This window comes from Phoxinus phoxinus, assembly GCF_949152265.1.
Source record: "Phoxinus phoxinus genome assembly, chromosome: 11".
NCBI lineage: Eukaryota > Metazoa > Chordata > Actinopteri > Cypriniformes > Leuciscidae > Phoxinus > Phoxinus phoxinus.
This window is the reverse complement of record NC_136886.1, coordinates 22254111-22278957: the sequence shown is the minus strand read 5'-3', so window position 1 is coordinate 22278957 and position 24847 is coordinate 22254111. Positions and strand designations below refer to the sequence as shown.

The window sequence follows — 24847 nt, the reverse complement described above, 5'->3', positions numbered from 1 at the left end:
TCATCCTAGCACTCCTAGGAAAACGACGGTGTTCAAGTCCCGCTGCGGCCGGACCTTCACCGAAGTTTGCCGCTCGTCCAGTCCCAAGAAAAGTGACTGGTCCAGTGTACATAGCAGCCAACAAGCCTGTATCATTGCCCGCTTGCCTGCACACAACAGCCGTTTTCACGGCTATCCAGATAAATCCTTTAAAGAGCATATTTTCTGGTGTCCCGGCCACGGCCGATGGTGTTTCATGTGTAGTAAGACTGCCCACTGTAATGTGCCCATCCCTACACACAAACACGGCCCCACACACAGGGCCCGCGCACATAAAATCTAATCAGTTTGATTGCACGTTGAAAGTAGCACATGTGCCCTCTACCCAGTGCCCACTAATGCTACCGCCTGCTTATCGCATGGTTTCTGTAAAAACGAAACCTGCGTGCGGGCGCTCTGCTCCGGCGAGCGATGCTATAAAGGTGGTAAACGTGCCCGCTCCCCCGCGCGCCCCCGTTCCCACACAAGCACCACGGTTCCTACGGAGCCCGTCCAGCCCTCCCTCTTCCGCTTAAACGCTGTCGAGGGGTCGAGCGCGGACATTCTGCCCGCTGTCATCAGCGCGGCCCCGGCCTCGGATGTTGCGAGCGAGACATTTCTGTCACAGCTCACAGGAGCCGCTGTATCGCGAGTCGATCAGAGCGCGCTCTTCACTCAGCCCCTAGCTGTCCGTGCAGATGCATGGGAAAAGCTTCCCGGGTCTCAAAATGGGTGATAAACATCATAAAAGGAGGCTATTCGCTGCAGTTTCGCCGACGCCCTCGCCGCCACGCGGTGCGCGTCGAGACTTCGGGTGAATTCGAATGTAGCACACCTACTTCGAGCCGAAATTCAGAAACTTCTGAGGAAAGGGGCTATCGAAACTTTATCTCAGAGCGAAGGGGGGCTGTACAGCAGATACTTCCTGGTACCCAAAAAAGATGGGGGTCTGAGACCCATACTAGATCTGAGGCAACTGAACAAAGCGCTTATGAAACGCCAGTTCAAGATGCTAACGACCAGAAAAATCCTTGCGCATGTTCGCCAAGGAGACTGGTTTGTGTCAATAGATCTAAAAGACGCGTATTTTCAAATACAGATTGCGTCACGTCACAGGCGATTTTTGAGATTCGCCATCAAGGGCCAGGCATACCAGTACACAGTCCTGCCGTTCGGCTTGTCTCTAGCACCCCGTACATTTACGAAGTGCATGGACGCAGCACTCGTTCCCCTTAAACTTCAGGGTGTTCGAGTGCTGAACTATTTGGACGACTGGCTCATTCTAGCCCAATCTCACTCAGAGATCATGGCGCACAGAGCCCTACTGCCGAGTCACCTCGAGAATCTCGGTCTCACAGTAAACTGGGAAAAAAGTTCGCTATTCCCCAGACAGATTATTTCTTTTCTGGGAATAGAACTGAACTCGCTGTCAATGACAGCGCAGCTGTCACAACAGCGCACACTACATATTCAGCGCACAGTCAGCTTATTCCGCTGCGGCGCTATACTCCCTCTAAGGAGCTTTCAAAGGATGCTGGGTCTGATGGCCTCAGCATCATCAGTCCTCCAGCTGGGCCTGCTGCGCATGCGCCCACTGCAGTTCTGGCTCAAAGGGAGGGTGCCCCGCAATGCGAGGGCCACCGGTCGGCTTCGCCTCAAGGTCAATCAAGCTTGCGTCGCAGCTCTGAAACCTTGGAAGTCGAAAGACTGGTACCTTTCAGGTGTAAGCCTGGGGACTTCTTTGAGACTGAGGGTGGTGTTTACGGACGCATCCAACGCAGGATGGGGAGCGCTGCTCGAGGGCAGACCGCTGTTTGGCCTATGGTCAGAGCGGGAGAAGCTCTTCCATATAAACTGTCTCGATGTTAGCAGTGAGAAAAGCGCTCACGCGCTTTCGTCCCCTGATTGTGGGTTGCCATGTTCTGATACGTTCAGACAACATATCAGTGGTATCCTACATAAATCGCCAGGGAGGCCTCAGGTCCCTGTTGTTATACAGGCTGACCAAACGCCTCCTGACATAGGCACGCAGCAATCTCCTTTCATTAAAAGCAGCGCACGTGCCAGGGCACCTGAACGTCGGACCGGACGTACTGTCCAGGAACCATGTTCCGACAGGAGAATGGTGGCTGCACCCACACACAGTAAAACTGTTGTGGAAGAAATTCGGCAGAGCGGAAGTAGACCTGTTTGCGTCTCCAGAGAACGCTCACTGTCCAGAATTTTTCACAAAAAGCAAGGACGCCCTGGCCCATCAGTGGCCTCGCCGTCCTCTATGCTTTTCCCTCTGTCTCCCTCCTGACCCAAGTGGTGGAGAGGATCAGGGAGGAAGGATGCTCAGTGCTGCTAGTAGCGCCGCTCTGGTTGAATCAACCCTGGATCCCAGCTGTGATGCAGTTAGTCAGCACCGCCCCGTGGCCAGTGCCTCTGAGGAGGGATCTCCTTTCTCAAGCAAATGGTTCGATTTGGCATCCCCACCCGGAACTATGGTCCCTTCACGTGTGGGCCATCAACGGGTATCCGCTGACCTCCCACAGGGAGTGTTAAACACGATCACACAGGCTAGAGCTCCGTCTACGCGACGTCTCTATGCGTCTAAGTGGTCAGTATTTTCTGGTTGGTGCACGTCTCGTGGCGTGTGAACGAGAGTTTTCTCTGCCCGGTTAGGGCGTTGAGAGCTTATGTGTCGCGCTCGTCTGTTTTTAGACAGACGGAGCAGCTTTTCGTTTCGTTCAGTGGGCGTTCCAAGGGACTGGCCACTTCGAAGCAGAGCCTATCCAGATGGATAGTGGACGCTATAGCTCTGGTGTACGCATCCAAAGGCATCCAGTGTCCTTTGGGTGTTAGAGCGCACTCCACGAGAAGCATGGCTTCCTCGTGGGCTTGGTCGAGTGGGATTGCCTTACAGGATATTTGTATGGCGGCAGGCTGGGCCTCCCCGTCTACATTTATCAGGTTTTACAACCTTGAGGTTCCCGCAAATATTTGGAAGATGGTGGTTAGAACCCACTTCAGGGCTCGCAAAATCGAGGCAAAATTTTACTTGTCTAATTTCGCCATTTTTAACTGAAAATAGGCCTTTGTAACGTGACTCGTGGAATGTAATTCGTTTACTGTCATTGTGAGGGGACGAGAAACAAAGCCGTTTTCATCTTGTAAGGCACAATATTAATAACGAATGTGTACATGTTGAGAATTAATATAGTACAATTTGTAGCCTTCAGTAAATTAAAAAAGTTCAGGTTTAGGAGGGGAAGAGACAGGGCAAGATGAGGAGACTGAGAGAAAAAGAAAAGAGTGATGGATAAGATGTGAGAGCAGGTATTGACAAATACTGCCCGCTGACATGGTTTTAAAGCTATTTCTTATCCTTTTTTTGGCCTTCAAACGTCTTGAAATGCACATATCAGAGAAATAAAAATGTTGAACCCCCTAACAACCTTACATTTAGGACCTATTTGATTATATCTATATAATCACTGGGCGGCAGTGGCTCAGTGGTTCATGTAGGTTGTCCACAAACCGGAAGGTTGGTGGTTCAATCCCAGGTTTTACTAGACCAAGTGTCGAGGTGTCCATGAGCAAGACACCTAACCCCAGCTGCTCCCGACGAGCTGGATGGCGCCTTGCATGGCTGACACCGCCGTCGGTGTATGAATGGGTGAATGTGAGGCACAAATGTAAAGCGCTTTGGTGACCATTGGGTCTGTGAAAGCGCTATATAAATGAAGTCCATTTACCATTTACCATAAAGCTCTGTCTACGGCCCTGTATTAAGATCAATAATGAATGTGTACATATTGTGAATAAATTTAATAAACTTAGTTAGGCTACCTAGTAGCTTTCAGTAAATGAACGTGTCTGAGAAAATGATTCATAAATCAACCTAATTCTAACCTATCAGCTGACCCCAAGTTTACTTTCGTCATTGACAGACAAAAATGAAAAGCCTATCAGTCAAAGCTCAGCTTTAGGACGGGAAGTGCCAGAGCAAGAGAAAAACAAAGAGAAAAAGAGTGATGCTGATGAGGAGAGAAAAATAATCAGCTGTGTGACATGGTTTTAAAGCTATTGTTGTCCAATTTTTTTGGCATTCAAAACATATTAAAATGCACATATGTCTCGGGCCCCCGAGAAAATTATTGCAGATTGGCCCCCGAACACCCCTAACTAGTCTACCTCACATTTGGGACCTCAGTGATGATAAAACCCTGCCATCTGCATGATAATGAAACTAGTTAATTGTGAGCGTTAGACCCTAACCCAAAGTGTTACCTTTATTTTTTATTTTATTTTTTATCATACCCTCATTGGGGGCTGAGCCACAGACAGATTCATGTTCTATACTGGTCACACACATTTCACTTCAGAGAACCAGATGTATATTTGTATTGATGATTCTAATTTGATTATTTTATATCCAATTGTTGAGATTTGTGTTTTGAAAAAGTTTTTGATTCATGTTTTGACTCGTAACCAATTTTCTACATTAAAAATAGTCTTTTTATGTGGGCTAGTAAAATTCATTTCTGGCTACCAAAATCTGAAGAGTGCCTGCCCGAAGGGCTACCAGCGATTTAGAAATTTTGCGAGCCCTGCACTTCTTTCTGGATTCTCTGTGAGTCCTGTAGGTGATTATGTACCGTATGAACCCCAGCTCAGGGCTCTGGGTCTATGGTGTCGGATCCCTGCATACACGGCGTTTTACATGGTGTTCCCCAATGCGTCGCTAAGACAACGCAGTACGAGAGTATCTCTCGTAAGAGAACGTACTCTGTTACTAACGTAACCTTAGTTCTCTCTAGAGAGAGGAACGAGTACTGCGTATCTTGCCGTGTATGCGCTCTGGTTGTTTCGCTTTTAAAAATCAGATATTATAAGCCTGTGAGCGCATTATATAGACCTAAGCCACGCCCGTTTCGGCGGGAAGTGATGCGGGAGGGCCCTCATTGGGTGTGACGTCACGTCACTCAAGGTCTCGCTCGATAGGCTTAAGCAATTGCCGCACAGCAGCCAATAGGCGCGCGAGCTGTCTCGCCTAGGTCTGTATGCTGTGGCAATGCGTTTATACAAAATTAAGGATAATTTTTGGCTTCAGTATTCTCGTGTAAAAGGATTTTCCCCAATGCGTTGCTGAGACAACGCAGTACTCGTTCCTCTCTCTAGAGAGAACCGAGGTTACGTCAGTAACCGAGTACGTTTTCATCAACTCTTCTTCTTGTCTCTTCCTCAGGCATATGAGAGGAGGTTTCCCACCTGTCATCTGATTCCCATGTTTGTGGACAGTGATGTGATCAATGAGGAAAACTGTGAGGATGGATCCATTCATAAGATTGAAAGAAGGTGTAAACTGGACGTGGATGCACCACGACTCCTAAAACGGGTAAAATTAAAACCCTGAAAAAAAATCCCTTCCCTTGCTCTCATTCCCCCCTCATGGTTTTTTATTTTTTATTTTATATTTTTAAATAACTTTTGTGTACATTGCCTAAAATTTCTGGACTTTGCTTTGCTTTGACTGTCTGTAAAGGTTAGAGTATGTGATAATGTAAGATACAAGTAAACATAATTAAATCTTTCTCTCTTTTTCTTTCTCTGTGCTTGTGGTGTGTGTAGATCGCAGGTGTGGACTATGTCTACTTCATTCAGAAGAACTCCCTGAACCACAGAGAAAGAACTCTTCATATTGAATCCCACAATGAAACCTTCTCCAGCAGAGTCATAATCCATGAACTTTGTTGTTACTCGGTGAGAAAAATCACCCTCACATCTCAGATGTGCTGTAAGCATGTCATTAGCAACTTTAATTTGGTTGTATAATATAATTGGACACCCAAACTTGGTACCTTGGTATTGCTAAATTTATTTATATATTCCTTAGGCTACAGATTAAAGGGTAAATAATAAAAATATTTTTGCGACCTTTCAAACTGTGACATAGCTTCAGCCCCACAATTAAATTTTTATTTATTTATTATTTTTATAATTAATATTTATTTCATATTGGATGAGCTGAGTCTGCGTTATGTTGTAAACGGCCTAAATCTGTATATAAAATAGGAATAAGCACTCAGAGGAGGTGTGATGGCAGTATTTGGCTGCATGGCCACATATTCAAAAGATAACCCAAGATTGAATCACTTTCATTTACACGGAGTAGAGCTTTGTTTTATTATTGAGGATCAAAATAAGTGTTGCCATTGAAGTCAAAGTGAAAGGCAGAATGCGAGCTCTATTTACTGAATGCACTCACAGCACGTGTTAATTTTCCGTCATGCACACAAGAACAGTGTTGGGAGTAACGCGTTACAAAAGTAATGCATTACAGTAACATTACTTTTTGCTGTAACGCAGTAGTGTAAGGCATTACTAATCAATTTTCAGTAATATTTTACTCGGGACATGTTCAGTAACGCTTGCGTTACAACACACTTTTAGTTTTAATTGTTCAAAAAACAAACAAAAAAACAGCAAGACCGCAAGACATTAAAAATGCAAGTAAAGCCGCGTTTCCACCAAAATTACCCGGAACAATTTGTCCCAGGAACTTTTTTCCCAGGAACTTTTTTTTGCCCCTGACCGGTTGCTTTCTGCGTTTACACCACGGTCTAAAGTACCGGGAAGATTATAAACTGCGCGCAACTGCTCCTCCCAGTCTGCGACGGACAGTAATCAGTTTTGAGCGCCACATTTATAATAAGTATGGAGGAGATACAAACTGTGCTGCAGTTGTTTGTGATGTATTGGTTTACTAACGAGGTAATTAACAAAACAGCAGAAAAGAGACGAGCACTGATACTAAAGCGTGTTCAGAAAGCTCGTAATGCTATTAAATTAGACGATGCAGATATTGACCGTGAGATGGCTGGGACGAACGCGCAGAAAATTTCCTGTTACACAAATACGCTTAATAAAGCCTGAACCTCATTGTCGGTCCAGCTGTGTTTTTTAATTTTTTTAATTAAATTCCATATTCCATATTAAATTTCCAGGTCTCGGCGCGCGTGTGGCGATCGGGCCGCTTACGCATCAAAGTGAACCACGGCTGCATCAGAGCCCTGGCTCCGTGGAAAATAGCCGTCTGGTTTCAGTCAGGCGTGAGTATGGGCACAGTCTCAAAATGGAAAGTGATCTCGACAGACGGATCCAACCTAGGTTGGGGCGTCCTGCACGATAGCAGACCCACCTTCGGCCTCTGGATAGACCCAGAGAAACGGCTGCACATAAACTGTCTAGAGATGAAAGCATTCGAACTGTCGCTAAAGGCTTTCCACGTCCTGGTCCGAACGGACAACATGTCTGTGGTGTCCTACATAAATCGCCAGGGTGGGCTCAGGTCACGCAACCTGCACACCATGGCCGAACGCCTCCTCCTTTGGACTCAGCACAATCTGCGCTCGCTAAGGGCTGCACATGTGCCAGGCATTCTGAACAGGACCTGGATATGCTATCCAGAGACAAAGTTTCACCAGGGGACTGGTCTCTTCACCCACAAACGGTTCAGTCGCTATAGAGCCTCTTCGCCTCAGAAGACAATGGTCATTGCCCAATATTTTTCTCCAAGAGCAAGAGCTGGCCCAAGACTGGCCTAGTCGCCCGCTATATGCCTTCCCACCAGTCACGATGTTACCTCAGGTCATCAAGCGGATCTGGGAAAGCAGGTGTACAGTGCTTTTAATAGCACCTCTATGGAGGAACCAATTATGGTTCCCTGATTTAAGTCAGCTGCTGGACATAGCCCCATGGCCGAGACCGCTGAGGAGAGACCTCCTCACGCAGGTGAAGGGGACAATCTGGCATCCCCATCCAGACCTATGGGCCCTTCAGACCTAACTCCGTTCAGAGCACAGGTCATTTCGCTATCTGCTCTTCCTTCGTCTGAGGACGAAAGAGACGCAAATCTTCTGTCCTGTCAGGGCTCTTAGAGTTTACTTAGATCGTTCCGCTGCATTCAGGCAATCGGAACAGCTCCTTGTTTGCTTCGGTGGTCGCACCAGGGGGTGCACAATCACGAAGCAGAGATTTCCGCGATGGATAGTAGATGCTATCTCGCTGGCATATGAGTCAAAAAGTCTCTGCTGCCCCATGGGCGTCAGAGCTCATTCCACTAAAGGCATGGTCTCATCTTGGGCTTGGTCCAGTGGAATACCACTTGAAGATATCTTTGCGGCGGCAGGCTAGGCCTCTCCGCCCACGTTTGTCAAGTTCTATAACTTGAAAGTTACCTCTTTGTAAGCTAAGGTTCTTTCCATGTAGAAAAAACGTTTAAGCACTATATAACACTTATAAGGCCCAACGCTGTCTGGTCTAGTTATACATATCCCCTTATAAGGCCCACTGACGTTGGTCTCTTTTTGGGGTCATAACTTACTCTTCTATGGGCCCCGGGCTACCCTCACGAGCCATAGTATGTGTGGGTTTTAAGCATGCACTGCGTTTTAAATGGGGTTCCTTCCTATAGCGTAAGCTAGCCTTACGCAATGCGAGTGCTACCGTTCCAGCACAACTTCCTGTGTTGCCACAAGCAACCACTGTTTAGAGCAGCGAAGAAGAATTGAAAACCCGCACGCTAGCAGTATGTCAAGGCAGGTCAAGTCATCTTCATTTATATAGCACTTTTAACACTGTAGATTGTTTCAAAGCAGCTTTACAGAGATAAACGTAGAATTTAAGGTAACAGATTGTTTTGGCTTTATAGCGGTTCTTGAATAAAGATATTTTCCAGCTAAAGTTAGTTTTGATTGATTCCCTTCCATCAAAGTGAAATTAGGGGCCGTTAAGACGACACTGTTTTTCTCTAAACAGACTTTAATGCGAACCTGTGATAAACGCTGATGGCGGTCACGTGTGCATCAAGAATTCATTCTATAGTTATATGCGTTTGAATATATATTCATAGGTTTGTAATTCCCTGCAAACCATGCCTAAACAAACTACTTGTCTTAAATTTTTATACAGAATTTAATTGTATCACTTCGGGGTAGGTACGCGAGCCGAATTTCCCCACAGCGCTTTATCTGTAGAGTGGTAAAGGGATACTCCATAGGGCGAGACTAGTTGGTACTTCAGCACTGCGTTGTCATCGGGTCCAGCTGAAGGTCCTTCGTCAGATCTGGATACGGCCTGGATCCGGCAGGTTGCGGGAAAACCTCGGGATAAATAAAGACACTAAAATTAGCGTAGATGCCGTTCTTCTTATGATGTAACGAGTACATCAGGATATAAGGGAAGTGTTCCCAGTTACCTAATCTATGCAGCCTAACATTGAATTATAGAAGTCTATAATGTATTATGTGAATGCTAGGTCAAAGCGATGTGTCTTTAATCTAGCTTTGAACTGACATAGTGTGTCTGCTTCCCGGACAATGGTAGGAAGACTGTTCCAAAGTTTTGGACTTTTTAACTAGCTTTTTTAACTAGCTGTAGTTTGTTTATAAAGCGTGCTGGGCAACCACCTAGTAGAGCATTACAATAATCTAGCCTTGAGGTCATGAACGCATGAACTAATTGTTCCGCATTTGTCAATGAGAGCATATGGCGTAATTTAGATATATTTTTAGGATGGAAAAATGCGGTTTTACAGATACTAGACACGTGACTTTCAAATGAAAGATTAGTATCAAAGAGCACACCCAGGTTCTTAACCGACGACGAAGACCGCTGTATGTCCGCTGTTTGGCAGTATTTCAGACTGGACCAATCAGCCAGTAAAACGGTGACATGTCTCATATGCCATACTGCAATTTTGAGGGGTGTTACAAGTATTAGCAACTTCAACACGGTTCGTTGGACCATTTTTCCTGCCGACCAAAATGTAGTTATTTCATAAGTAGGTGCGCAGCATGCGCGGTCATAATGTAAGAGACACTGGCACCCAACATCAAATGGCAAACGTAATGAAAGCGGAACACAACTATGTTACACGTTATTTTGTGCTTCACGGACCATTTATAAATTTGGACCAATGCAGCACGAGCCGATCTTGATCAAGCGACACTGTGGCCGTTTCTCAATATGCTTTCTTGTCTGTACTTTTGTTCTAGTGGACTTGTGAAACGTCATCAATCACTGCTCAAGTACTGTTCCAATTCAAAGTTCACATCTAGCCAAGTTCAGTTCAAATCCCCGGATGTGTTCTTGATCCGCCCTTTTACCGAGGATGCATCGAGAGGTGACTTGTGCCCTACAGCGGGCTAGCTAGCGCTCATAGGCTGCTCTGCGGCAACTGCAGCAGCCTACCACTGAGCCCCGCGTGACATCACGCCAGAATGGGGGTGGCTTAGCGTATATAAGGATGGGCTCGGGGGCTGCTTACCTGGTTTTCATCGACTGAAGCGAGATCAGCTCAGGGTGTGAGCATGGCAGGTTATGCAAATTCTCAATCCCTCTTCTAGAGAGAACCGAGGTTACATTAGTAACGAGTACGTTCTCTTACGAGAGGTTCTCTCAAATTTGCGCAAGTTACTTGCGCTACAGGAACCCTTTGTCAACGCTGTGCGCGCCCAGCATCCACCACATAAGTCCCAAGGGCACACCCGGGGAACATACATTTAGTGAGAGTGAGTCTGCCAAATGAATGGGCCAGTACATATACATAAGCACACAGTGTCATATGGAAAGACATACGGAGCGGCGCTGCCGGTCCATACTGAGAAGAGAATAACAATCCTCATAGTACAGCTCAATCAGGGGAGCTGGGATAAACGTGACAGTAGCCTGCGCATGAACGAAGTCATGACAGCACATACTCATAAGTTAGACTGATAAAAGTCTAGCCTGCATGGCAGGGACTTCTAGGTTATAGAACCTGACAAACATAGAGGGGGAGGCCCAGCCTGCCACCATACAAATGTCGTGAATAGAAATCCCATAGGACCAATCCCACGAAGAGGCCATGCCTCTAGTGGAATGAGCCCTAACGCCCAAAGGGCACTGCAGGCCTTTTAACGCATACGCTGCCGTGATAGCGTCCACTATCCATCTGGATTGACTCTGTTTCGAGGTCGCAAGACCTTTTGACGCGTCCACCAAACGAAACGAAGAGCTCCTCCGAGCGTCTGAAGGCAGCGGAGCGCGTGATGGAGTGCTCTGAATGGAGTGCCAAGCACTTTGGGGACATAGCCATGTCTCGGTTTGAGGATGACTTTAGAGTCATTAGGTCCAAACTCGAAACATGCTGCGTTAACAGATAACGCAAGCAAGTCACCCACACGCTTGACTGATAAGGCTATCAGAAGCGCGGTTTTGAGCGAAAGGAATTTTAGGTCCACCGTCTGCAAGGGTTCAAAGGGATGCGCTGAAGGAGATCCCTTCTCGTCGGAATCGGCCATGGGGATATGCTTGTCAGCCGCATCAGTTCCGGGAATCAGTTCTGGTTCTCCCATCGCGGGGATATGAGGAGCACCGAGCTGCCGTTTTCCCTGATTCTCCTGATTACCTGTGGTAACAGCGAGATCGGTGGAAAGGCGTACAGAGGGCAGCTGGGCCATGCCTGGGCCAGCGCATCCTCGGCCTTTGAGTAGAACACTGGGCAGTGAGCATTGTCTTTTTTGACGCAAATAGGTCGACATGCGCTTTGCCGAAGCGGCGCCACAGCACCTGGACTGTTTGAGATTGCAGGGACCATTCCTCTGGGGGAATGTTGTCCCTGGACAGTCTGTTTGGACCGTCGTTCAGGCGTCCAGGCACATGCGCGGCTCTCAGCGAGAGCAGGGAGTGCTGAGCCCAAACGACAAGGCGTTCTGCCAGAGCATTGAGATTCCTGGATCTGACACCGCCCTGGCGGTTCACGTAGGCCACCACTGACATATTGTCCGTGCGAACCAGTACGTGATAGCCCCGCAGGTGTGGGAGGAAATGTTTCCGAGCATTCTCGACCACTATCATCTCTAGACAGTTTATGTGAAGGCATTTTTCCCTTGTCTGACCATTGGCCAAAGACCGGTCTGCCCTCACAGAGGGCGCCCCAGCCTAGGTTGGAGACATCTGTCGAGATTACCTTCCAATGGGCACATTTCCTACACTCAGAACACCATTGGCCTGAGCCGGGTAACCAGAAATTACACTCTTTAAGGGATATCTCTTGGTCGCCATGAAAACGGCGTTTGTGTGCAGGCGAGTGGGTTGTGTAACGTGCTCGTTGGCTGCGAAGGGAACTGACAGAGCGGGAAACTTTGATGGCGGTCCGGCTGCAGCGGGACTCAACCATCTTCTCCTCCTTGCGGCCGCTAGGAGGACTTTGCAGGCTCAGGTGTGGTCGCGAAGGCGGGGGCTGGGGAGGTTGCTGGGCAGAGTTTCGTGCAGGAGGCTGCTTGTGAGAGAAGCCTGCAGCGGAGCTAGAGCGTCGAGGCAGGAAACGTTTCATGGCCGGCGTGGTTTTCTGAACCTCAGAAAAACGGTCGACGATCCCGTTCACAGCAGGGCCGAAGAGGCCGGAAGGAGAGAGGGGGGCGTTCAGAAACACGGCCCGCTCCGACTCCCTCATATCTGCGAGCGTTAGCCACTCTATCCGTCACGGTGAGCGAAGCCATACATCTCCTGATAGCCTGGGCCGTGGATTTAGTGGTGCGAAGGGAAAGGTCCGTCGCGCTCCTCAAATCCATGATGGCAGCCTGGTCCGAAATGTGAGATCCTAACCAGTCTTAACTTCCCGAAGCCAGGAGGGAACAGCTGTCATCCGCGGAGACTACTTCGCTTCATCCCTGGAGGCGGCAACAGTGAGGGTGGCGGCCGGCGTCTGTGCGTCCGTGAGGGAGAGCTGAGAAGGTGATAACGAGGCTCGAGGGGATTTAACCGGCGAGCACTTGTAAGCCGCGGTGGGCTCCGCTGGCCTCTGGGAACGACGCTTCTTCCTGCGCGGTCCAGCAGAGGCAGGTGGCGGTGCAGCTTCAGCGTCAAACATGTCGAGTCGAGCCCGCAGGGTCGACATGGTCATGTCCTCGCAGTGGATGCAGCCGCCCGAAGACAGGGCGAGGGCTGAGGGGTCTCGGCCCAGGCAGAGCGTGGAGGGGTCTCGGCCCAGGCAGAGCGTACTCCACGCTCTGCCTGGGCCGAGACCCCTCAGCCCTCGCCCTGTCTTCGGGCGGCTGCATCCACTGAAGGCAGTAAAAAGGATACGACGCCGGATAGCATGGCAGGCACGGATGGCTGAAGGCAGCGAAAAAAATCGTCAGGCTTCCTCAGACGCTGTCCTCTGCTTGCCTTGTCGCTTGTTTCAACGGCGGCGGCTTCTCTCAAGGATCCAGCTATGCGAAGAGCTTCGCTGAAGAGATGCAAATCAGGTAAGCAGCCCCCGAGCCCGTCTTTTTATACGCTAAGCCACCCCCATTCATTGGGCATGACGTCACGCGGGGCTCAGTGGTAGGCTGCTGCAGTTGCCGCAGAGCAGCCTATGAGCACGCTAGCTAGCCCGCTCTAGGTCTCAATATGTACAAAATTAAAGATCCTTTTTTGGCTTCATGTCTCGAGTAAAGATGACTTTACCCGTAGGTAACTTACGCAAATACGAGAGAACCTCTCGTAAGAGAACCGGAGTAGCCAGAGTGAGCTGAATGACGCGATCAAGAACGCCGCTGTTCCATTTTCAGAATAACCGGACATGCGTCCTCTTGTCCTCGGGAGTTCATTCTCCTGGGTCGAACTTGGGAAGTCCGAACTACCAAGGACCCAAGTCCGAAGTTTGCGTACTTGGTATTGAGAAACGGCCTGTTACTACACAGCGCTAAGAGATCCAGTAAAGAAAGCATTTGAATTCGCCTCTGAAGTAATAACATCGGTCCAAGATCTAGTGAGAAGCATTCACATTTCTCCGTTATTAACGGATTAAACAGCGCTGACGTGGCAACCAGGAAGAAACATTGTGCTTTCAAGTAACGTTACGTCTGTTTTATTTTGACATTATGAATAAATTTGCTGCCCTCAAATGTTAATCTGAAATAAAATAAACCTTAGTTTATAACAACTACAATATTACATAAATTTTTTTTATAAGGAGCTGATTTTTGCATCATTGCTCAAAGTAAAAAATTATCATAATTCATGATGTTAGTTTTATTTTTTTAAAAAAAAGAAGTAAATCAAGGAAATTTCTCTGGCATTTCTTTCTTTTTGCTGTATCGAAAACATACCGAACTGTGACACCAGTGTATCGTATCGAACCGAACCGTGAATTTTGTGAACCGTTACACCCCTATTATTCATATAATTTTTTAGCTTCCTAGATTTATTTGTTGCACTTTTTTATACAGTTATATTGTAAAACTAAAATACCTTTTTCAGTATTAGATGTGTGACTGCATTTGAAGTTCTTTTTCACTTTCAAAATAAATATTTTGCTATGAAATGTATGTCAAATAATAAAAATACTCTAGTTCACTGCATGTATTTGTTCATGTTTTATAAAGGGATAAATCTGAAGCACACCATCAAATAATTCTATCAATTCATACAGGGCTAGTATGAATTGCAGCTGTATAGATACACACCCAGGTATCGGATCAGTACTCGGTATCGGCCGATACCCTGAGTCCAGGTATCGGAATCGGTATCGGGAAGGGAAAAAGGGTATCAGAACATCTCTAAAAAAGATGATGCTGACGATGCTGACTCGCGATCTTCGCAGTAGTGAATGCGCCAGAGAAGAAATGCACATTTCATACGGATTACATAAGCAGAGAGCAGTCTGTTTTCTTTTGTTTTGAATTGTTCTGTTTAAAAGTAAACATATCAAGCTTTCTATAGATATATTTCTCGGGTATGTGAGAGGCAAGTAGGCTTCCTTATACGCTGAGTTTCGGTTATTTTATGAGACGAGCTGCAGTTCAGGCGCCAGCGCATCCGTGTTCTGATTATCTATTGTCTGTTATATTTACTACTTATTTATTAAATCCAGGCAATTGGTTGATAAAACATTGATTAAAATTAAGATACAATTAATACAAAACGAAATTCACTTTAAAGAAAGGCTTTATGCTTTCTGTTTGAGGTCTCTGTGAACGTTTTAAAGCAGTCTTTTAGTGCCGCTTTCAGGGAACTATCACGTCCGTAACATTGTTTTTTCCTCATAAATGCGAACACGAAAAATAAAATAAATAATAAAAAATAAAAAAAACGCATGAATAAAACGCATGCATGCATGTCTATTTCCCTCTTTTTAAATATAAAACGCATGTGTAGAAACGTTATTTATGGTTTTGAATTTCTAAGAAAATGTACGTAATTTGAAATCTGAGACCGTTTCATATCATTAGTAACAAAGCACAAAGATTATTGCGATTTATTGGATGGGGATGCGCGCTACAATGTTCAATTCATTCATCAACTGAAAACAGGATGACTAGCCTATATCGGTTCGTAAAAATAAGAATCGATTAAAATCGAGAAATCAATATTTTTTTACCCAGCCCTAATATGCATGCCAGGGTTCACACGGGTCCTTGAAATCCTTGAAAGTTTGTGAATCTGAAAAAAAAAAAATTCAAGGCCCTGGAAAGTTTGTGAAAATAAACACACATAGATACTGGTCCTCGAAAGTGCTTGAATTTATTTTGTGCAAGAAGTTTTCTGGAAAAAATTCCATATTATTCCCTCCGGTGCGCTAATGTTATTTCGCCAACACTTTGTGACCCACTAGCTTGCGCACTAGCTTGCTTGATTTATGTTAGTTACGCGCATTTACACGTTACGTTAAGTGTTTCCCCGCGTGAGGTACTTTGTGTTGTACGTTGCCATGACGTTCAAGTGCACAAAACTACTACGATGGTACCTCAACGCGTCCCCACATTAAGTCCTTAATTTGAGGGTATTGGACCTGGAAAGTCCTTGAAAGGTCCTTGAATTTAAAGTTAACCAAGGTGTGGGAACCCTGGCATGCATGTAAAAAATAAATGTATGCATGCATGTATGTTTGCATGCATGTATAAATCTATGGCTGAGGGTCATTCTTGTGTGCATGACAGAAAATAAATGATTAGTGAGTTAATAGGGTCCGATCCTCTGAGGCCTCTTTAGAAGATTCTATTTTTGGGAGTGTTATAGAGGGAGAACTTCTGAGGAATCACTACATCAGGGTACCCTGTAAGGCTAGCCAGTGACCTAACTATAACTGATGAAACATGTCTCACATACTAAGGATTTGTTCACACTGCATACAGTTCATACATTTCTGATTTTTTTTTTTTTTACTTTTAAGACTGACTGTCCAGTGTGTTCTTTTGGTCAAATCTGATCCGTTTTTTTTTTCTTTCCAAATAGTGTAGTCAGTACCAAGCATTTCTTCATCAGTTGTTATAGTAGTAAAGCGTTAGCTGTGACACTTTGTCAGTATGAGAGATTTTTTGGGGGGTTGTCGGTCATGCTAGTTTTTCATACTGCAAAACCAATGAGACAACTTAAGTGAGGTTGGGAATCGAAAATCAATTCCAACTCTGGAATCTGATACTTAAGGTCAGGAGTCAAATACTTTAAATAAAATTTTTAAAGTAGTGAGTGAAAATTAACTATAGACAATTTGATGTTGATCACATACCCTATATCTGAACAAAATCTACTTATTACGTATTTTGGAATTCAAACTGCAAAAAATGAAATGCCGGTACTGCCTGTCTGAAGAGGCCATAGTTTGTAGCATTTTTCTGTGTAAAATATTTCATTATTGTGTATTGTGGCAATTTAACAAAGTTGGCATTTCTGTTGTCCAATGTTAGGTTCACCCAGAAAATGAAGAATGGACGTGTTTTGAACAATCTGCCAGTCTGGACATCAAATCTTTCTTTGGTTTTGAGAGTACAGTAGAGAAGATTGCCATGAAACAGTATGCCAGCAGCATCAAAAAGGTGTAAAGTCACGCCCACCACTGCCGCCTTCAAAAACACATTTTTTTTTGTTAGTTTATTTATTGATTTATGAGCATTTCACATGAAGACCACTTCAGAAGTTCTCACAAATCAGTTTTTGTCACATTAGTGAGGACATTTTCAAAAAGTTCATAGCAATATTATGTTTGTCGTTGATTCAGTTAATTCAAAGAAGAAAATGTAGCCTTCTATAAATAATAGTAGTTGCCTTTCTCAAATGTGAACGACATGTTCTTATCTCTCTATAGGGTAAAGAGATTATTGAATACTATCTGAGGGAGCTGGAGGAAGAAGGTGTGACCTATTTACCTCAGTGGAGCCCTTGCCTAACATCACCCACAAAGCCTATGGTGTCAGTTGTTCACCCTGTGTTGCCTATCACTCCCACAATCATCATTGAAGCCCCTCCTGAGAGCATGAATGAGACTCAACTGTGTAAAGAGGGCAGCAGTCCTCCTGGCAGCCTAAACGACGCCTTGGTAACCAGTCAGGATGGTTAGTATTTACACTGTTGCCACTCTGGGGACCTTTTGTACTTTATACTAGAACATTGTATTTTTTGTCTTCTCTTTTTTTACTTTGTCTAACAATTCACGAACAAAAAACATCTATACAACAAAGGAAGCAAGCTTCTGTTTATAATAAAAAAAGTTAACACACTTTGCTTAACTCTCTCTTAACTTTTCATATTAGCAAAGTTTTTTTTAAGGTATATTTGATGTAAATGGTTTCAATTTGTATTTTTAGATAAACTGGATGCAGACTACATCAAACGTTACCTGGGTGACCTCACTCCCCTCCAGGAGAGCTGTCTCATTCGCCTACGCCACTGGTTACAGGAGACACACAAGGGCAAGGTGAAATATATACATATTCAAGTTTTCTGAATTTACAACTAGTAGTAGATTAAAGGGGATCTATTATGCAAAATTCCCTTTTACATGGTGTTTGAACATAAATGTGTCGGCAGTGTGTGTACACAACAGGGGTTGAACGACTTCCGGACTTGACTATGAACGACTATGGCATATGACATAGCACTCTCCACAAGCCTATTGGGCAATTCCACGCAAAAGTCATCCTTACAATGTGAGACAAGATAAAAAGGTCCCACTTTATATTAAGTGGCTTTATGTACTTACATCGAAAAATAAGTACAATGTACTTATTGTGTTCATGTTTTATTGTAAAACACTTTTGCTGCTATTGTGGTGTGATACTGGTAAGGTTAGGGACAGGTGTGCTGGTATGGTTAAGTTTAAGGGTGGGTTAAGGTATAAGGGAAGGGTCAACAGTGTAATTAGGGCCCAAGCCTTGAAAAGGCGAAGGCCCTATTGTTTTCCAAAGGATTATTATTTATTATTATTAGGGCCCAAGCCCTGAAAGGGCGCAGAGCCCTATTGTTCTTCTAAGGGTTTTTTGTTTTTTAGGGCCCAAGCCTTGAAAAGGCGAAGGCCCTATTGTTTTTCTAAGGATTATTCTTCTTCTTCTTCTTCTTCTTCTTCTTTATTATTATTATATTACTACCTTTTGGGCACTTTTGGGGGCCTTAACGTGCTCAAAAACTCTTGAAACTTTGCACAAATGTCAGAACCTGCGGCCATCAGGGCCCGACTGAAGCTGGGACCCGGGCGTGGCAGGGGGGCTCGGCAGCGCCCCCTGGAATGGGATTCAAAAACATGTCCATATCTCAAACACGCTTGCATGTAATAATATGAAACTCGGTACACGTATAGATCTCATCGGGCCGAACAACTTTCGTGCTCTAAGTTTTACGCCAGTCCAACAGGAAGTCGGTTATTATGGGTTGTATGGAAACGCATGTTCTGGCATTTGAAACACTTGTCCTAGAGAATTCATCGGATGACCACGAAACTCGGTGTGCATGAAGTCAAGACATGGAGGATGATAAATTGCGAGGGGATTTTTGATATCTCGAACGGTTTGGCCGTGGCGAGGAAACAAATTTATGGCGAATATTGGAAACAGGAAGTGTGTTATAACATCCTCATACATTAATTGATCTTGATGAAACTTCAGCAGTGTGTTTGTTGTAAGAGGCCGATCACATGGATGTGACTATTGTGAGTCAAAGTTATAGCGCCACCAACTGGCAGCAGGAAGTGTGTCACTTTCAAAACGCTTTGAAATCACCCTCTTATTTTTACCGATTTGCTTCAAACTTCATCTGTATAATGTAAACACACGGCAGATGTAGACCTGTGAAAGGATTATTGATATCTTAAATACTGTTGCCATGGCAACGCATCAAACTTTAATATTCTTTTTTAAAGTTTTTGAGACTCTTAGCATACTTGAAATTGCATGAAACTCGACAGACACTTTACATTTATTGCCTAGTACACTTGTGCAAAGTTTCAGAAACGGGCGTGGTAAGGGGCTCAGTAGCGCCACCTTTAGTCAAAAATGGGGTATTAGTTTTACCTACAGTAACAAAAATCGGTATCTATATTTATCTCCACGAGCCGGACAACTTTCTAATTTACAGTCATTAGCTCCGACCAACAGGAAGTCAGATATTTTGGTTTGAATGTGATTTGATGGGAATTTTGCCAGTCTCTCTCAGTGTCTGTGTGTGTGAGAGAGGAGGGGGGCTTTATGTTAACCCTTTCTCTGCTGTGTGCAAAATCTCGGGCACTTTTGGGGCCCTTAACGTGCTCGAAAACTCTTGAAACTTTGCACACAGGTCAGAACCTGCGGCCATCAGGGCCGGGCTGAAGCTGGTACCCGGGCGTGGCAGGGGGGCTCGACAGCGCCCCCTTTAACGGGGTCCGAAAACTTGGTCCATATATCAAACTGAATATTGCATGAATTAGTATGAAACTCGGTACACATATAGATCTCATCGGGCCGAACAACTTTCGTGCTCTAAGTTTTACGCCAGCCCAACAGGAAGTCGGCTATTATGGGTTGTATGAAAACGCACGCCCCTGGAATTTTATATACTCCTCCAAGAAATTTACTTTGATCTTCACCAAACTCGGTCAGCATGAAGTCAAGACATTGAGGATACTAAATTGCGGATGGCTTTTTGATATCTCGAACAGTTTGGCCGTGGCGAGGAAACGAAATTATGGCGAGAAAAGAGAAACACGATGTACTATAACGTCTTCATACATTAATTGATCTTGATGAAACTTCAGTAGCGTGTTTGTTGTAAGAGAGCGATCACATGGATGTAACTAATGTGAGTCAAAGTTATAGCGCCACCAACTGGCAGCAGGAAGTGTGTTACTTTTGACAAAAGTGGGGGGGTTAGTTTTACCTACAGTAACAAAAATCGGTATTTATATTTATCTCCCCGAGCCGGACAACTTTCTGATTTACAGTCATTAGCTCCGACCAACAGGAAGTCAGATATTTTGGTTTGAATGTGGTTTTGTCTCTCTCTGACAGAGTTCCCCCAGCCATTCTGTGTGTGTGTGTGTGTGTGTGTGTGTGTGTGTGTGTGTGTGTGTGTGTGTGTGTGTGTGTGTGTGTGCGTGTGTGTCTGTGTGTGTCTGTGTGTGTCTGTGTGTGTGTGGGGAGGGGAGGGAGGGCACACACACAGACAGCCCCCCTGTCTGTGTGTGTGGAGAGGGGAGCAGAAAGACTAACAATTGTGCCATCTAGTGTTTTATACTATGTATAAATGTGTTTTTTATTTTAAACAAGTGTTTTAAAGTACACTAATTTCAATTAATGATATGCTGCATTTTTATGTATATTTAAACATTATCAAAGTTAGGATGTCATTTTTTTAGTTTCAAAACTTATCTGTCTCTGTCTCCCTTTGGCTGTCATTACCCTCCCCTCACTCCCACAATCTCACTTATTTCTTTCTGTATCAAATAATATTACCATAAACAAAAAGTTTGAGTTTCTTTTTCAATCAATGTATTATGTGTAACTTAAAAATAAGCAGATTAAACAGATATGTTTGAGGGCAAGACATGAAAACGATGAAATATAATATAGTATTAGTAAAAGAGTGCAGTATAGGGTTGGATGAATCAGATAAATAACATATTTTGTAAAAAAAACATTTGGTTAAATAAAATCGAGTGATACATAGGGCTATATTGCCCTCTCGACAGTCAAAGCGGGTTACGTTATTGCCCGTCGTGCACAGGAACCCGAAAGGCAACGGGGTGGCGGCTTTATATATATATATATATATATATATATATATATATATATATATATATATATATATATATATATATATATATATATATATATATAAATAAATATAGCTGCAAGCAGCGATTACGGGCCCAAGCCGGTGGTACCGCCACCCTGGTGCCTTAGGGCCCAAGCCCTGAAAGGGCGCAGAGCCCTATTGTTCTTCTAAGGGTTTTTTGTTTTTTAGGGCCCAAGCCCTGAAAGGGCGCAGAGCCCTATTGTTCTTCTAAGGTTTTTTTGTTCTTCTTCTTCTTCTTCTTTATAATAATTTTTTTTTCAAGGTTTTTGCCACTTTTGGGGGCCTTAACGTGCTCAAAAACTCTTGAAACTTTGCACACTGGTCAGAACCCGCGGCCATTAGAGCCGGACTGAAGCTGGTACCCGGGCGTGGCAGGGGGGCTCGACAGCGCCCCCTGTAACGGGGTCCGAAAACTTGGTCCATAAATCAAACACGCTTGCATGAAATAATATGAAACTCGGTACACTTATAGATCTCATCGGTTCATATATCCTTCATGCTCTGACTTTTTACCCCAGCCCAACAGGAAGTCGGCTATTTGGCGTAGTTTAAAAAACACATGCAATGGAATTTAAAATACTCCTCCTAGACGATTCAACCAATCACCACGAAACTCGGTGTGCATGAAGTCAAGACATTGAGGATGAAAAGTTGCGAGGGGATTTTTGATATCTCGAACGGTTTGGCCGTGGCGAGGAAACGAATTTATGGCGAATATTGGAAACAGGAAGTGTGTTATAACATCCTCATACATTAATTGATCTCGATGAAACTTCAGCAGTGTGTTCGCTGTAAGAGGCCGATCACATGGATGTGACTATTGTGAGTCAAAGTTATAGCGCCACCAACTGGCAGCAGGAAGTGTGTCACTTTGAAAATGCTTTGAAATCACCCTCTTATTTTTACCCGATTTGCTTCAAACTTCATCTGTATAATGTAAACACACGACAGATGTAGACCTGTGAAAGGATTATTGATATCTTTAATACTGTCGCCATGGCAACGCTTTAAACTTTTATATTCTTTTTGGATGCATTTGAGGCTCTTAACATGCTTCAAATTGCATGAAACTCAACATGCATTTGACATTTATTGTGTAATAGACATGTGCAAAGTTTCAGAAACGGGCGTGGTAAGGGGCTCAGTAGCGCCACCTTTAGTCAAAAATGGGGTATTAGTTTTACCTACAGTAACCAAACTCGGTACGTATATTCTTCTCTTCGATCCGGACAACTTTCTAATTTACAGTCATTAGCTCCGACCAACAGGAAGTCAGATATTTTGGTTTGAATGTGTACTGTTTGGAGCATTTCCCCTCTGCCCCTCTGTGTGTGTGTGTGTGTGTGTGTGTGTGAGGAGGGGGGCTAGTTTAGTTTAACCCTTTCTCTGCTATGTGCAAAATCTCTGGCACTTTTGAGGGCCTTAACGTCCTCGAAAATTCTTGAAATTTTGCACACAGGTCAGAACCCGCGGCCATTAGGGCCAGGCTGAAGCTGGTACCCGGGCGTGGCAGGGGGGCTCGACAGCGCCCCCTGGAATGGGATTCGAACACTTGTCCGTATATCAAACACGCTTGCATGAATTAATATGAAACTCGGTACACATATAGATTTAATCGGGCCGAACAACTTTCCCTGGGTCAAGTTTTACGCCTGCCCAACAGGAAGTCGGCTATTACGGGTTGATTGGAGAACGCTTGCTCTCGCATTTGAAACACTGACAGAATTCATCCGATGACCACAAAACTCGGTCAGCATGAAGTCAAGACATGGAAGATGATAAATTGCCAGGGGATTTTTGATATCTCGAACGGTTTGGCCGTGGCGAGGAAACAAATTTATGATTAAAAAAGGATGCATAAAGTGTGTTATAACTTAGTTATAGTTTTACCTACAGTAACCAAACTCGGTATGTATATTCTTCTCTTTGATCCGGACAACTTTCTAATTTACAGTCATTAGCTCCAACCAACAGGAAGTCAGATATTGTGGTTTGAATGTGTATTTTCTCTCTCTCTGTCTCTCTGCCATTCTGTGTGTGTGTGTGTCTGTCTGTGTGGGGAGGGGAGGGGGGATGTGTGTGTGTGTGATTTTGGTTGGGTGACAGTTGTAGGTTACAGTTTGACAAGAGTTTATAGTTTAACAAAAGCACAATGTTGTGTTTCATTGCGAGTGTACACAAATATAAGGAAACACTTTGCATTTTGAATGATGGTCTGTATGAACAAAATGACGGAGTGTGTTTTTATGTCTCCATTGTTAGATCGAGCCACACACACACACACACACACACACACACACACACACACACACACACACACACACACACACACACACACACACACACACACACACACACACACACAGCATTCCAGCATTGCAATCTTGACATCGCAGAATGTTCATTATAGCCTTAATAAAATATAATAATAAAATAGTCAACCTTACATTTAAAAATTACACTGCTCTGTTTAAATAGTCATTTGTACAGTTTGTGCCGTTCATAGTAAGCACCGCTTCACTGTGATGTTTCCAAGCACATTTTTGCGCATTTGAAGAGGATAATTTTTGGAACGTGAGTGTACAAAGTACAAAGCCTATAAAAAGAATAGTTTAGCATCCAAAAATGTTAATAATATATATATTATTATTATATATATAATAATATATATGTTAAAAATAGGGGGAAAAAAGAATTTACATAATATATATATATATATATATATAATTAAAGCTGCAAGCAGCGATGGAGGCAAAAACCTTGAAAAAAAATTTATTATAAAGAAGAAGAAGAAGAAGAAGATTAAAGCTGCAAGCAGCGATTGCGGGCCCAAGCCGGTGGCACCGCCACCCTGGTGCCTTTAGTGGAACTAAAGGCACCGGGTGGCGGGGCCACCGGCTTGGGCCCGCAATCGCTGCTTGCAGCTTTAATCTTCTTCTTCTTCTTCTTCTTTATAATAAATTTTTTTTCAAGGTTTTTGCCACTTTTGGGGGCCTTAACGTGCTCAAAAACTCTTGAAACTTTGCACACTGGTCAGAACCCGCGGCCATTACAGCCGGACTGAAGCTGGTACCCGGGCGTGGCAGGGGGGCTCGACAGCGCCCCCTGGAACGGGGTCCGAAAACTTGGTCCATAAATCAAACACGCTTGCATGAAATAATATGAAACTCGGTACACTTATAGATCTCATCGGTTCATATATCCTTCATGCTCTGACTTTTTACCCCAGCCCAACAGGAAGTCGGCTATTTGGCGTAGTTTAAAAAACACATGCAATGGAATTTAAAATACTCCTCCTAGACGATTCAAACAATCACCACGAAACTCGGTGTGCATGAAGTCAAGACATGGAGGATGAAAAGTTGCGAGGGGATTTTTGATATCTCGAACGGTTTGGCCGTGGTGAGGAAACAAATTTATGGCGAATATTGGAAACAGGAAGTGTGTTATAACATCCTCATACATTAATTGATCTTGATGAAACTTCATCAGTGTGTTCGCTGTAAGAGGCCGATCACATGGATGTGACTATTGTGAGTCAAAGTTATAGCGCCACCAACTGGCAGCAGGAAGTGTCACTTTCGAAATGCTTTGAAATCACCCTCTTATTTTTACCCAATTTGCTTCAAACTTCATCTGTATAATGTAAACACACGACAGATGTAGACCTGTGAAAGGATTATTGATATCTTTAATAATGTCGCCATGGCAACGCTTTAAACTTTTATATTCTTTTTGGATGCATTTGAGGCTCTTAACATGCTTCAAATTA

General features: G+C 44.3%; 1 protein-coding gene across 6 annotated transcripts in view; it reads left to right on the top strand.

Moving 5' to 3' along the window:
• LOC307007413 (SEC14-like protein 1) overlaps window positions 1–24847 on the top strand; it is a 254101-nt gene that overhangs the window by 25610 nt on the left and 203644 nt on the right. For 4 of the 6 annotated variants that reach the window (XM_079629442.1, XM_079629441.1, XM_079629443.1 and 1 more), the window contains exons 3-7: window positions 5252–5401; window positions 5635–5766; window positions 16722–16850; window positions 17120–17366; window positions 17619–17728. In XM_079629442.1, coding sequence (XP_079485568.1) covers window positions 5252–5401; window positions 5635–5766; window positions 16722–16850; window positions 17120–17366; window positions 17619–17728 — 768 coding nt within the window. The remainder of the gene's footprint in view (window positions 1–5251; window positions 5402–5634; window positions 5767–16721; window positions 16851–17119; window positions 17367–17618; window positions 17729–24847) is intronic. The other 2 variants (XM_079629446.1, XM_079629445.1) reach the window with 1 other exon arrangement.